Source organism: Trachinotus anak, unplaced genomic scaffold, assembly GCF_046630095.1.
Source record: "Trachinotus anak isolate AG129_WGS33_773 ecotype Australia unplaced genomic scaffold, CSIRO_AGI_Tana_v1 ptg000014l, whole genome shotgun sequence".
Taxonomy (NCBI): Eukaryota; Metazoa; Chordata; class Actinopteri; order Carangiformes; family Carangidae; genus Trachinotus; species Trachinotus anak.
The window spans coordinates 11,810,205-11,824,548 of NW_027273865.1; the positions used below are offsets into that span (position 1 = coordinate 11,810,205).

Below are 14,344 nucleotides of genomic sequence, written 5' to 3' on the forward strand. Positions count from 1 at the left end.
CCTGACCTTAACCTAAACCTAATTCTAACCATAACTCTAAAACCAAGTCTTAACCCTCAAAATGTGATTTGAAGATGTCTCAAAAAGTGAGGACCGGCCAAAATGTCCTCACTCTGTTAGTAAAATACTTTTTTTGGTCCTTACTATGTAGCAAGTACAAGTACACACACACACACACACACACACACACACACACACACACACTCACACACACACACAGTATATATAGGCACACACACCAAATGCCCTTTGACAGTCACTCAAAATACAGCACAGCAAAGGGCTCAGAGACAAACAATGTCACTCACATCACAAATGCTTTGGGATAAAAGCCTAATGCAGCCTGTGAGGTGGTGATTTACGTGACTGAGCCTTAACCTCACCCAAGTGCTTAACTCAGATGTTTCCCTACACAGAGAGTTAGAGCAGCTACGGTACAGAAGTGAACTTGATCATAACTTTACTTCTTGAAGTAGACGTTATCCTCTTCCCAAAACCAGGTGTAGGTCAGGTTGCCAGGATACGCCTCCGCTTGGCAGGTGAAGAGTGCATTCTGGGATATGTTTACAGTGACGTTTTCTGGTGGTGACACGATGTACGGAGGCCCTAAGAAAAAACAGAAACATGTGTTTTAACAGCTGTAACAGCTCGGTCTACTGTTTGAACCCTTTCCTGATCCAGCCCAGTAAAAATACATTTAGGAATTTTTGTTCCTCTGGTCAGTAACTACTCTTTAATGATCAGGAAGCTTTGTGTATGTATATGTATGGTAAAACTCAGGTTTTCTTGTAAGATTTGCAGCATATGTTGGTATTAACATTTAATATATAACTTGCACAGTAACTGCACTGTAGTTTTTATTCTCCTGTTTACTTTGTCCTATATGATTTTTATCTTCTAGTTTATTTTGATCTTTTAAATCTTAAATCATGTTCATATATCTTTTTATATTGCGTTTCTTTAATATCTTATTTGAATGTCTTTTATATCTTTGCCCTTTGAATTTCCTTGTTGTTGAAAGGTGCGATACAAATGAACGCAGGAGATGGCTCAGTCAGCCTCACTTTAAGTATAAGTTTTTTCTCCACAACATATCACAACTTAAAATGTGTTCAACCAAACCGCAGAGAAAACCACTAAAGAGATGAAAAGTATGATTAAATCATAAAATCCTATTAAACTATATGCAGGACTCTACTGCTTTCACTTTGAGGATGTCAGCTTTTTTTTTTTTTTTTTTTGTGAGTGAGAAAGAACATGCACTATGTATTATTTACAATATATCACCACAGTCTACTGTAAAATACAGTGAGCAGCCAGCTATCATAACCTTAATAGTAGTCAGTGCTGAAGCTTAGCGTGCTTCACATTGTAACCTTTTCATCCCCCGAGGTGCTCTAGGTTTGGTCTTAACTCTCAATAAAACAGCAGAAGCCATGAAAGGTAAGCTGTCTTTTATGAGTGGGCCCAGATACAAGCCTCCTGGTTATTTTCCTCTCAGTGTGCACAGCTTTATACATCACATGGGACTGCTGACGGCACCGTGCGGGTGTCTCACATAACAATTAAAAACAGATCACCGAGTGAGAATCATGACTCCTAAGATATCTGTTTGTTATTGCTCTGGGTATGAGTCCTAATCATATCTTCCATTTTATTTCACAACACTTTTCATGCCAACATTCAACCGAACTCAACATCAGGAAAAGCATTTTTTTTTTTTTGTGGTTATGCCTCACTCCACGGTTTTATGAGGGAAAAGATAGAGCTGTTGATGTGCATGTCCAGTCAGTGGTGTAAGGTATTTGATACTGATATTATGCTACTTTAATTTGACAGAGGTCAGCGAGGTTATTGCAGTCACACATGGCAGGTGAGAACAGGTGAGAATTCAAAAGTCCTATTCCACAAACTTTAGTGACAGATGCAAAACCAAACAGGGAACTCTGGTACATTTATTTTGGGATTGTCCAGTGCTAGATTTATTCTGGTCTCATATTTCCAGTCTGTTCCAGTGTATAATAAACAAACTACACTTTCCCACAGAAACTATGTTATTTTTGCATGATGTGAACATTATTAGCCACAAAAAAAGGTTTTTAGAGACAGGATAACCAACACAACAAGACAGGATAACCAACAAGACCACCAACACAATAATGCAACATGTCTGTCCATACTAGTGAAATCTTGAGCATCTCTTCAACAATAATGAATGATGATAATGAAGTTTGACTTTTGTTCACTATATACATCACTTAGTTCTCTGTGCAACCTTTTTTTTTACTATCATCATATCATAGCTGTATTTTCAAAATATTATAACTTTAATGTCAAGATATTACATCTGCTGTTTTGAATTTATAATAAAATAATAAAATCACAACTCAATTTCTGTAACTCAAGAACAGTGGCTGCAATGCTATAATTTCTTATGTGTCGTTTGGTCATATCATCCAGTGTGAACAAAAATTTTACAAAGGTAGTTTTGTAAAAATAGTCTGCTTTATATTGTGAGGTGTTCCTCTGTGTTGTTTAATCCTGCTTTCATATGATGGAGACACAGTTGACCACAGATTTCACCTCCACTGCTGCAGTGTGCTACAGTGGTTACACTCCTCACTAGATTACAACACGCTGTTTTTTTTATGAGTGTTTGCAGTGTGTGCACATACATCTAGTCTACCAGGAACAAAGAGAAGAGTAATTCCTCTGCTCTGTTTCCACCTACTGAAGTCAAGGATTAAAACAGACCTTACGCTACCTCTACCATAAAAGCAAGATGCTCAGTTGCTTGTTAAATACACACGGTTAACTCCCTCCAGCCCTGCTGTATCAGGAGACTGAGAGAACTGGAGGCTGGTATCACAACCATCTATCTGATCTGTGTCTAGCGGAGAGCCTAGTTAATGGACCGGGGAGAGACAGTGACGTTCTCACAGACAGATCCTGTTGTACACACATGGCTGTGCACAAGAGCACGCACACATGAACACACATAGGCCCCAGACTGAGCTATTGACTGACTGATACAGACTCAGAAGGTGTGTTACATACATCAATACACCACAGAGTAGCATGACTTTGCTTTTCAATGCTACTACAGTAAACGTCTTCAAGAACAAATAAGAGAGATGCATATGCAATATCAGGCTGCAGGTAGACGGCTGGAAACATGATTTTTTTAGTTCAAAATCCTGTGATTCATGCAAATACATATGAACAGCATTTATTAGAGTGTGCTCATTTGATGGATACAGTACCTTGAACCAACAGACGGGTAGTGTGGAGCACTTCTCCCTGGTCACTGTAGGCTCGGCATGTGTACGCCCCTCTGTCATCTCTAGTGATGCCAAGGATGGTTAGACTGCCATCATGTACCTGCAGTCACATGTGCAGGAGAAACAGATCAACATCCAACCTCCAGCACAAAAATGTTAAACAAACCAGGATTAAACACAAGTGCTGTAAGTCCTGTTTCAGGCTGTAAATGACAGCTGGGAGAGGGGTGGGTGGTGGAGGGGTGGTATTCAGATTAGAGCTTCAACAATTTGTTGATTAATCAATTAGTCGATTGGGAGAAAATGAATCAACAACAACTTTGGTAATATAAGCAAAAATGTCCATATGCACTGGTTTCAGCTCCTCTAATGTGAATCCGCACTGTGATGTTCAAGTGAATCCTTCAGAGTTTTTACTGTTGGTCGGGCATAACAAGAAATGTGACATTATCTTGGACTTGTGGGAAATGCAAAGGCCCTTTTTCACTATTTCTGAGCTTTTGTAGGTTAGAATATTTGATTAATAGACAAAATAAAAGGTAGATTAATCAATACTGAAAATTGTCATTAGCTGTGGCCATAACTGGTCCTCGTAATACCAAACTGTAAAAATACACCATTACAGCTAAGTGTTCTGTATTGAAAAGTACATTAGTATTATTATCAAAAGTTAAAGTATACAATGCAGTAAAAAAAAAGATTATATATCGTTAGATTTTTACTGATGTATTAATGTGCAGTAATGTGTTGTTGTTGGTTCAGGACGACTCGATTTCTACAACTAATGATTATTTTTATTATTGATTTATCAGCTGATAATTTCTTCTTGATTAACTGATTAATTGTTCAGTCTGTAAAATAGTGAAAATGTTTAAGTGACGTCTAATTGTTTGTTTTGTTTGAAGCAGCAAATCCTAAATCCTCACATTTGAGTGGGAAAAATTACTTAAATAAATCAACTATAGTTGCTTATTAATTTTCTGTTCATCAACTGAACTTAATATTTCAGGTCTAAATTTATACATTGTTAGGTAGTTTCATATGTCTCATATGTGTAAATGTTGTATCCTCATTTGTAAAATGAAAATAAAGATATAGATAGAAGATATGCGACGCCTCCACTCTTGAACTAAGAGTGGTGAGAAACTACTCTAAAGAAAATACATCACTTAAAAGTCATGAATGTGTCATGTTTTAATTAACTCCAGGTCTGATTCCTGCATGTGGTAACCGTGGAAACGTCCAACTCTATGTCGCTGCGCGTCCCTGCGTCCAGGCACTGATGAGAACCAATAAGTGGTGAAGAAACAAACCTAATAGAAATACCCTCATAAATTATGCAACAGGTTGCGAGAGGCTCTGTCCATTCAAGTCACACGCAGCTGTAGTCTGTCCATTCATGCAGCTGAGGGGGAATCTGCTATGCCTGCAGAATTATGCCCATTCATCTGTCTCTCAAATGTTTTACAGCCAAGAGATGGTACTAGTAGATCAACCCAAGCAACATTTAACTTGTGTCAGTCTGTCGGCAAACTGTGTCGTCCTCACTCGGATTGTCTATCACAAGATAACACTTTGTGTATCACTGCTGCGACATACAACACGTGTGGTGTGCTGAGAGCCCGGAGTGTAAACTAAACACTGATGTGTTGTGAAGCATCAGTTCGAGGCTTGGAAAGCCATTTGCACTGATTAAAAAAGTTGGAAGAGATTAAATCAACTAGAAATTGATTAAAATTGTCTTTATTTTAATCGCACACTTGCTCTGAACACTGTCTGGCTGATTTGGCATATTTTTTGTTCCTATTCAGCCTCCTTCACGCACCAGTAACTCTTACTGATCTGCTGTTAGTTATACCTTAAAAATAAATGCCACTCTTGGTGAGAGCATCTCACTAAGATATCATGCGTTTGACTAGTGTTGACTCTTTTTGGAGAAATGTAGAACTGTAAAGGTTCAGATAGAAAGTGAAGCAAATTTTTGCCTTGCATCATTTGCTTGTATTTGACTAAATGGAGTTCTTGTGGTGAATTCCCACCAAGCACAGTGGACAGCAGAGTCCACTCTCATTTATTTTATATGGGCCATCATCAAATTTGCATGGCATTGTGGGATTCCAGGTGATACGGGAATGACAAGTCATGCAAGAGAGGGGAGGGGTTTATACTATGCAAATGAGTGTGAATCTGGAGTTTTGATGAAAAAACAAAAAAAGCAATGCAACGCTGGGCAGTAGGTTTCATCTTTACCTGCTGCGGATACGCGTCTGTGGAGGATGTGACCATTATTGTACTTTCCGGGATTGCTCTTTTCTATATTCTTGGCCTCCAGGATTACAAATACAAACAAAAAACTACAAGTGCTACTTGGTGCAACGTCACATAAACTCTTGGAGAAAGTGCAGGTTGCCTATTTACACAATGTTTGCCAATGAGCAAGCTACTCACGATATTGTGCAATTTGTAGGTCTTCACTCTTAATGTTTGTTTGTTCCGAACAGACAATGTACTGAATTGCACCAGTTGTACAGAGATTACCTTGCTTCAGTGAGTTTGTGAGCGTACTAATGTGGTTTGGTTCACCTGAAACTCTTTTTCTTTCTGTTATTTCCCTCCGCTCTCCTCTCGTCTCTGTACATTTATGAAGCAGACGGGAGCAGAATTTTCCCTCAAGTTGAAACATTTCCAACTCCAATGGAGCCTTTCGGTCAGCTCTGTACACCCTCGTTCCTCTTTTAAAATTTGCCTGTCCTAAAACGGTTACACTACTTTTTTATGTTGCACTGAATCTATCAAAATCAAATCAAACGCAGACAACACATGCAGTCCTGATTGTAGCAGACTCTCAAGACAGTAAAATCATCAGGGTCTGATGATACGTAATGGTCACGAGTCTGTTCCAATACTTTCTGTGCCACAGCTGAACTCAATCCATGGTGAGGGAGAGAAGATTAAAGAAAAGGAGGAGGAGGAGAAAGTCTGCAGTAGACCGAAACAGAAACAGTAGATAGGTGAGGCATGAGATGAAGGCAGAATCTCGATTTCTGTCACGTGCACTTCACTGACACTTCTAAACAGGCCGACATTGGGTTCTGAAACAGCAGGAGCTTGGTGTTGTTTTCCTGCTTGTATTTTTTGTTTGTGATTTGAGTTTATTTTGGAGGAGACCTTTATAATCCCACCGTGCTTTCTGTCCTGTCTCCTGCACAACTGTTTTATTTAATATCGCTGCTTTGTAGCCGTAGCTCTGTGCATGCAAAGAAAGAAAAAAAAAAAAAAAAAAAAAGTAATGAAATAAAGTAGAGAGAGAGGAGGAGAAGGATTCCTCCTCCTCTCTAACCCTGTCTGTCACATTCTCCCCTTTCTTCATGACGTCTCCATGGATCTGAGCTTGCGGGTGAGCAAACAGACCCTCATCCTTGCTCACACAGACACACACACACACACACACACACACACACACAGCTCTCTTCTCACTACAAGAAGGAGCTTTCCCAAGTCTTTGCTTGAACATACACCAAGAACTGGGAAATGGATGAAGAAAGCTGATAAATGTTGTGCTTTTTTGTATCTTTCGCGTATATAACGATGAAGCTAGTGAAGCGTGGCATTTGGCTCTCACTAGCGATTTTCATTTTTAGTGTAACACTCATATTAAGACTAATGTAATATTGATGCCGGAGAAGGAGATTAATAATGCATCAGAATGTTGTCTAATCATTTACTGAGGGGATGGTGTTGAAAAGAGGCGACAGGAGGGAGAGCAAAATGGGAAAAATAAAAGGGAAAAAAAGGGAAAAGGCCCTAAACAGACACTTCTGTCTGCTCCCGTCACTTCTTGTACACTGTATCACACAGGCAGCTGTAAAGAGTTGATAGCGCCTGCAGCAGACTGCCAAATCAGTGGCACAGGAGAACGTGAAGGCACGCTGAAAAAGGAAGGAGGCATTCGCCTTGCAGAAAGTTCTGAAAACAATTACAAGCAGTGTAAAAAAAACGCTCTTCAATGCTCTTGTACTCTTTATACTTTATATGTTCAAAGCATTCCCGTTCTTCATAATGAGCCGCTGTGATCTCAGTTTTTGCTTATCTTGACCTCCCTCATCAGCTTCTAATGCCTACTTTTGCAAGACCGACTCCTGACAATTCCCTGGTGTTGGAACTTGTTGCATTCAGCTGTCAGCTACATGTGTAGGTGGAGGGGGCACTTGCGATGGTATCTGGAGCGCAAGAGAGCAAGAGTTTCTTCACTTGACAGAAAGTGACATTTGCACCTTTGAGTCAAGATGCAGCATCCTGTGGCTGCGGTGCATCATTGTCTGTCGCAACGTGATCCTGTGATTCTGAGTCATCTGTAATGGAACGGCGTGCGAAATGTCTTTGATTCTGTGCGACTAACACCACAAACCTGGTGTTTGTTGTTGATGGTTTATGTAGCCGAGACTTTTTGCTGCTATCAAGCCGCACTGTGGCTGTGCCAGAAATATCTTGCCATGACATCAGGCTGTCTACATTTAGGAGTTTATCCATGGGAATAAAAATCCAGCATCACCAGACAACAAAGAGAGCTCAGAAATGTGATGTGCGTTGCCAGTAGCTGTTCTTAACACTGTGAAAATGATTCAACATGTATTTTTTGTTTTTACTAAAGACATTACAGAGAAGCAGGAAGAGGTCTGAGTGACAGTATCGCAGGGCTGATCACAGACTGTAGTTGCAATTAACCGAACGTCTGCAACTTTGACCTTGCTGCACACTCAATACATGCAGAAATCAGTTCACTGACCTGGGACACAATATGTCTTAAACAGAAAAGAAATCACATTATTCTTCTATCATCAACTAAAGTCTCAGCACACATTTGAAATACCCATTGACAGAAGTTTTATTACAAAAAATAGACATTTCTGCAGCACAGCAACATAATAAACTGATATATGCCCGAGTGAGACACAGCCCATTACATACTTTGAGTACAGATGGACTCACTGGATGACACCATCTGTGCAAAAGCCCTGCTTCTATTTTCGGTGCACAGTCATAAATCAGAATTATGGTCATTGTGTTTTTCTTACTGAATATTTTGCGTTGGTTGCGAGCTCCTCCCCTTCCCTCAGCCAGCTGATCATTGGTTTTGGATTTCCCTGGGCAGAGCAGCTAAGCAGAGTGCTTCCCCCTTCCTTCGCCTCCACATATTGTGGCGGCGTCGCTGTAAATGAAGGTGGGGCTGTGGAGAAAGTGACAGAGCAGCAGTCGTCATTACAACAGTAAAGTAATAAAAATTAAACCGCATCAAAATGTCCTGTCGGATTTCTAATTGTTTCCCAAATACAGATTATGTTCCAGTTTTCACAAATATTTTTAGCCATGCTCGCTGCTCTGTGGGTGGCAGTACTGGTCAGTCCATCACCTGGTACAGACTGAAATGTCTCAATAGCTATTGGATGGACTGCCATGAAATGTTGTACAGACATTCATAGCTCCCAAAGGATGAGTCCTGTTGACTTTGATGATCCCTTGACTTTTTATATCGCGTCAGCATGAGGTCCAATATCTAATATATGTCCTATAGTTTAGTTTATCAAAACTAACAACATCCCCAGCATCCCCACGTATTCCTCATACTTATTGTTAATTAGCTAATTTTAGCATGCTAACACCCTGAATCCTGATGGTGATTGTGGTAAATATTATACCTGCTAAAAATCAGCACATTAGCACCGTGAGCATGTTAGCACCGCTGTGCCAAAGTAAGGCCTCACAGTTACGCAACCTGCAAGAACCCCTCTCTTGTGAGGGTTGAAATGTTCAGTTTGTGTTGAAAATGTCTCAGGAAGGTGTTGATACCCGTTTATTGATCATTTAGAAGGCTGAAGTTTGTGGTGCCGTTGAATTGTGTTGTGTTATACTGAGATCTGTCGTCAGTATTTTGCCCACAACATTTGTATCGGTGAGGTTGGAGGAAATATTAGAAGCACCTCTTGGTATGATGCCCCACAAACTGTATCGCTTCTAAATGATCATTCAGTTGAATTAACATCACTTTAAAACAATTTCAACAAAAGCTGAACAATATAACCTCCATGAAGGTTTTTTTTTTCCTTGTGTGTACATGTGGGACAATTGTGCATTTGAGGGATGAGGACAGTATCTAAGGGAAACTGGATAGAAAGAACAACACTCTTGGACAAAAGTAGAGTGATGTGGTTGCCACTGTTTTGTGCACCAGTTGGACAGTGGACATGCACCAGGGTTACTGACAATCTGCCATTTACTCTTCAAAACCTAAAAAACCACTTGGCCACATCACTGCATCTCCACCTGATGTTTCTGAGCTTCACTAACAGCCACGGGGGAGCTCTTCACCTCCTACTTCAGGCCAGTAAACTGCAGTTTCCTCAACCAGCTGCTTTCATAATATTTTGATTATAAATGGTGACACTGTGTTTAGTTAAAGAGAAAAAAAAGGTGCCGCTATGACAAGTGGGTCACTGCTTGCCGGTGGGAGTGTTGTCATGCTTCAGACTGCACACAAACACCTGGTATGGAGTAAACAAATCGCCCAATTAGCACATTGAGACATCTGCCCATCCATAGTGCCCTCTCACTCCCTAACACTCATTACATTATATGATACAGTAGATTAATGGAGATCATAATAAAATGCATGACTGGTTTATGTATCCCTTGCTAATGCAGTTGATAGGTCAATGGCTGAAGTAAATGGATCCTGATGCATCATTTTAGTTATTCAGAGGCAACCATGCGCAGTTGCATCACAATGAGTTTGTGCATTTCTCGTAAGATATACTTTACTGATTCTCACTGGGAGAATCATCCTAACTATTAAATCACTCAGATGCTAATACTTGCATCCACCTCTTATATGTATGTTCTCTGTGGGGCATAGTAACTAAGTAAATTTACTCAAGTGCTGTACTGATAAGTACGATTTTGAGGTACTTGTACTTGAGTATTTCCTCTACTAGAATTCAGAGTGAAATATTATACCTTTTATCCCACTATTTCAATATTTGAACTTGAAAACTGGATCAAGCTACCTACCTGTACATAAAGTAAAGAAATCTAGCTACACCAGTAAAATGCTACTTACACACTGATGCATCAGTATTATTGTTCATTTTACATATACAAAACATTACACTACTACTTGTACTTTACTTTTTTTTTTAATTATTATTATTTTTGGGCCATTTTTATGTCTTTATTACACAGTGAAAGTGGAGAAAGAGAGTAGGATTTTTTTACATTGTGGTATTGGTGCTTTCACTCAGCGGTGAAAAAAGTACTCAGATCGTTTTTTATTTAAAAACACCACTACCACAGTGTAGAAATATCTATTATTGCATTCAAATTTACATTATGTGACAGGATTATAATTTCTAATACATTAATGTTGTATTTGCCCTTTTATGTTGCTGCTGGTAAATGGGGCTCATTTCAGTTACTTTAGATAACACAGCTTGTGAATTCAAAGTCTTATCCTGTGTTGATCCATAACAATACATTACAATTTATTTGTTGCATTATTAACCTGAATCTGCAACTTGTAACTAAAGGTGCAGAATAAATGAAGTGGAGTAAAAAGTATAAGCACAAGTACCCCAAAACTGTACTCACTACACCACTTGCATAAATGTATGTAGTTACTTTCTACAACAGCTTTTTTATTTAAGGATCTGAGTACCTTTTCCACCACTGTAAGTGCTGTTATTAATTCTGCTCCTAATTCAGATTTTTCTCAAGGGATTAAGCATCAGTTGACAGGAAATAGGTGGCACATGTGGTGGTGACAGCAGCAGGTACATTGGTCAACCTGGGAGTTGTTTCACACCATCAGGTACAGCTTGTCACAGAGGAAGTGTCACTATAGCTGGGAAACGTGGGAGTTGCTCTACAAAAAAAGTAAGATGAGCATGAAATTCTCGCCCTACTTACTGCAGCTCTTCATCAGTTATATACATTAAAAGATGCTTGAAGATCCTGCACTCCCACTGCTCTTCTCTGCAGACCACACAGCTCATCAGCAGATGGCTTGGATGCTAAGAAGCAGGGTTTGGTCTGTTCTTTGAACGTTTACATTCGCTCTTATTCACCCACTAACTCAAGAGTGTGTCCGCATCGTTTTATTCCCTCACTTGGTCGTTCTTTTCTTGTCTCGGCTCCTAAGAGAACACGGCCACATACAGTACGCATTTTTCATTGATTTCTCATCATGAGCCTCAAACACTTCAGCGTAAACTGTTACAAAGAAAAGGAAGAGGCTCACAAGGAGACTTTCCTTCCTCCTCTAATGTCAGTTCACTCAAAGCACACACTTCCTCGCTACCACACTTCCATCCTCCCTTTCTGGCTGCATGATATTGTATGGTCACATTAGGTGAACACAGAGTCATTATGTCTTGATTGTTTGGCTGACATAAGGCAGCCATGTTTGCTTTGCTTTCAGGCACTTATTGTACTGGCTAAGTGCCAAGTCAGATATATCAGAGCTTTCAGAAAAATCTGATTTTCCTATTTGTAATTATCGCTTAGATGTTGATGCGGACAGTATTTATGAGTCAGAAACTTGTAATTATGGTAACACTGATATGATGTTTATGTGGTAATAAACATGCGTTTGAGACAGTTCACTGTATTTGCTGAGTTGAAAATCTGAATACTGAATGTAAAATGAATGCTTTATAAAGTTTACAATGAAACACAAAAGTAGTGTGTACACTGCTGGATGCTAACAACCCCACAATATAATGTGTCATACTTTGAAGACGCAGCAGTAGTGTCTAAAATCTGCTCACTATCGAGTAGGCTACTTTCTATTACACAAATAGGGAACAGTGAATGAGCGAAGAAGGGAGTGAGTGTGGCTTTGGTGTGCAGAAGGTGACTGAAACCTTTAACTAGAGATAGTATTGAAGCACAACTTACGCTTTAATTTTTTATAATGTCCCTGTGCTGAGGGTTACAGGTTATCTAAAATGAAATAAGCGCTTTGTGCTGCTCTGGGGCAACGTTAAAGAACATATCAGAGAGGAAGAGAAAAGCCAAAAAAAGTTCTTGTGCTTTGGTTTTTATGTTTTTTTGTCGGAACGTCATGTGGCACCTCGTCATTTTTATTCACCGCACCCCACGTCCGTCAGGTTGGGTCATTACTGGGCTGATATTGTGTACTGGGATCCTGGCATTACACTAATGGAAATAAATACTAAATTCTTTTTGTTTCATTTTTTAAAAACTGTTTTCCATTTGTGTACATAGGCCACATATGAGCTCTAACGGGATAATATTTCAGTCCATGCGAGCACGTGAGCATTATTTAAATTTGCACTTGGTGTCCCATATGGTCCTGAGGATGGTTGTTCACCAGCCACAGTGGGCCCATTAGTGACTGACAAGGACAGACACGCATGGGAAATATACAGAGCTGTTGGACAAATGAGCTGGCATTTGGTCCCCAACTGGGTCAACCAAATGGGACCTAAATGCCAGGCCATCGCTAACTCAGTGACACACAGTGGCAGGGTCTCATTTCTTTATGTTTCACTGTAGATGGTTAACAGTGTGATGGTTTACTTTTTGATCTCCGAAAAGCCTGCTGATGCTTGAAAAGTGAACAGAAGAGGGAAGGACAGGGGAGATGAGACTAAAGAGGAGAGGAGGCGATGAGGCGGAGGGCAGAGACAGAGAGAGAGAGAGAGAGAGAGAGAGAGTAGCCTTAGTGTCTTTTTCGGGCACAAGGCCTTGCCATCTGACACCTGCCACTGAGTGGGCATGAATTCCCTGTCCGCTTGGCAGGAAGTGAAGGCCAGCAAACAGGAACTCAAAGGAGGAGTGTATGCAAATACCAACGGCCAAAGGAAATGGGTGCCCTTAGTGTCTGTGCGGAGGCCAGACGAAAATGGCACCTGCTTCCTCACAGACAGCCATTTAGAGGACAACAGTAGCATAAAGTCTTCATATGAATTCCCCTGTTAGATGTCTAGACACTGAAACAACTGCTGCTTCTGATATTTCCATGAATGTCTGCCTATCATTCAAATAACACCCCCCAGAAGAACTAAATATTTGTACCAGTTGAACTACAAGTGTACATGAGTGGTGCTATGTCTCTTTAGCTACACACGTTAAACACATGAGGTCATGTAAAATGCCATATTTTAAAATGCCAAATATTATATGAAATTCAGGGATATTATTAGTCCTGCTACAGCCCGCAGAGCTCAGTTTCTGTTGAAAGGCCCGACAGGAGTGGAGAGCAGCAGAAGAGGGAGGGAGGGGGAGAGCGAGGGAGGGGTTGAAGTTAAGAGCGAATACTGATGAGGAGAGCTACAGAGATGCAGTATGCCTACACAACAAGACATTCACACATACGCCCACAGACGCTCACAAACTCGAAACATCACGAGAGCGTGCAGGTGACACTCGGCGGCAAATTACGACCTATTCACACTTCAACTAACAAGCTTCTACCAGCAGAGAGAAATCTCATTTAGGCACATACAAACACACACAATGAGACGCTTGCATGTCAATGTTGATATAATGCGCTACACACAGAACAAAAGTGCAGAAAGTAATCTGCAGTGTGTAACGTACGAGCACACCCCGACACACAAACACACACAAAAGAAAACATTATGTCCTGCGTTGATATTAACCATTTATACAGATCAGCATTTTTTTATCCCAAAGTGATTATGCGATGCAAGGGGCTTTATAAATGGTTCTTTACACAGTATTTCGCATACAGCTTGCTGTAATCATTATTCAAATAGGAGAATTGCATCCATTGTAAAACATATGCATGATCCAATCGAATATGCATGAGTTTCACACAGCGCTCATAAGTTCACAGACCAAAAATATACATGTGAATGAGCTTGACAGGACTTTGCTCGCAAAGTGTCTCTCTAACAACACAGAGGATTACAGCTTTCTGAAGTTAGAGACCTGTGAAGCTTTAACGCAAGAAAATCACCACATTTGACCTGAACGTATTCTTTCTTAAAAATGCCTTTGTTTGAAAAATATTCTCTCACTCA

The 14,344-nt window shown here is 40.1% G+C and overlaps 1 protein-coding gene across 2 annotated transcripts in view; it reads right to left on the reverse strand.

Moving 5' to 3' along the window:
- The window catches only part of igsf9ba (immunoglobulin superfamily, member 9Ba), a 67,202-nt gene that overhangs the window by 26,498 nt on the left and 26,360 nt on the right, over window positions 1-14,344 (reverse strand). For both annotated transcript variants that reach the window (XR_011693490.1, XM_071496797.1), the window contains exons 4-6: window positions 8,357-8,508; window positions 3,264-3,381; window positions 465-606 (exon numbers count right to left, since the gene is read on the reverse strand). Coding sequence is in view for 1 of the 2 variants with exons in the window: in XM_071496797.1 (XP_071352898.1) it covers window positions 465-606; window positions 3,264-3,381; window positions 8,357-8,508 (412 nt within the window). In the remaining variant the exon portion in view is untranslated. The remainder of the gene's footprint in view (window positions 1-464; window positions 607-3,263; window positions 3,382-8,356; window positions 8,509-14,344) is intronic.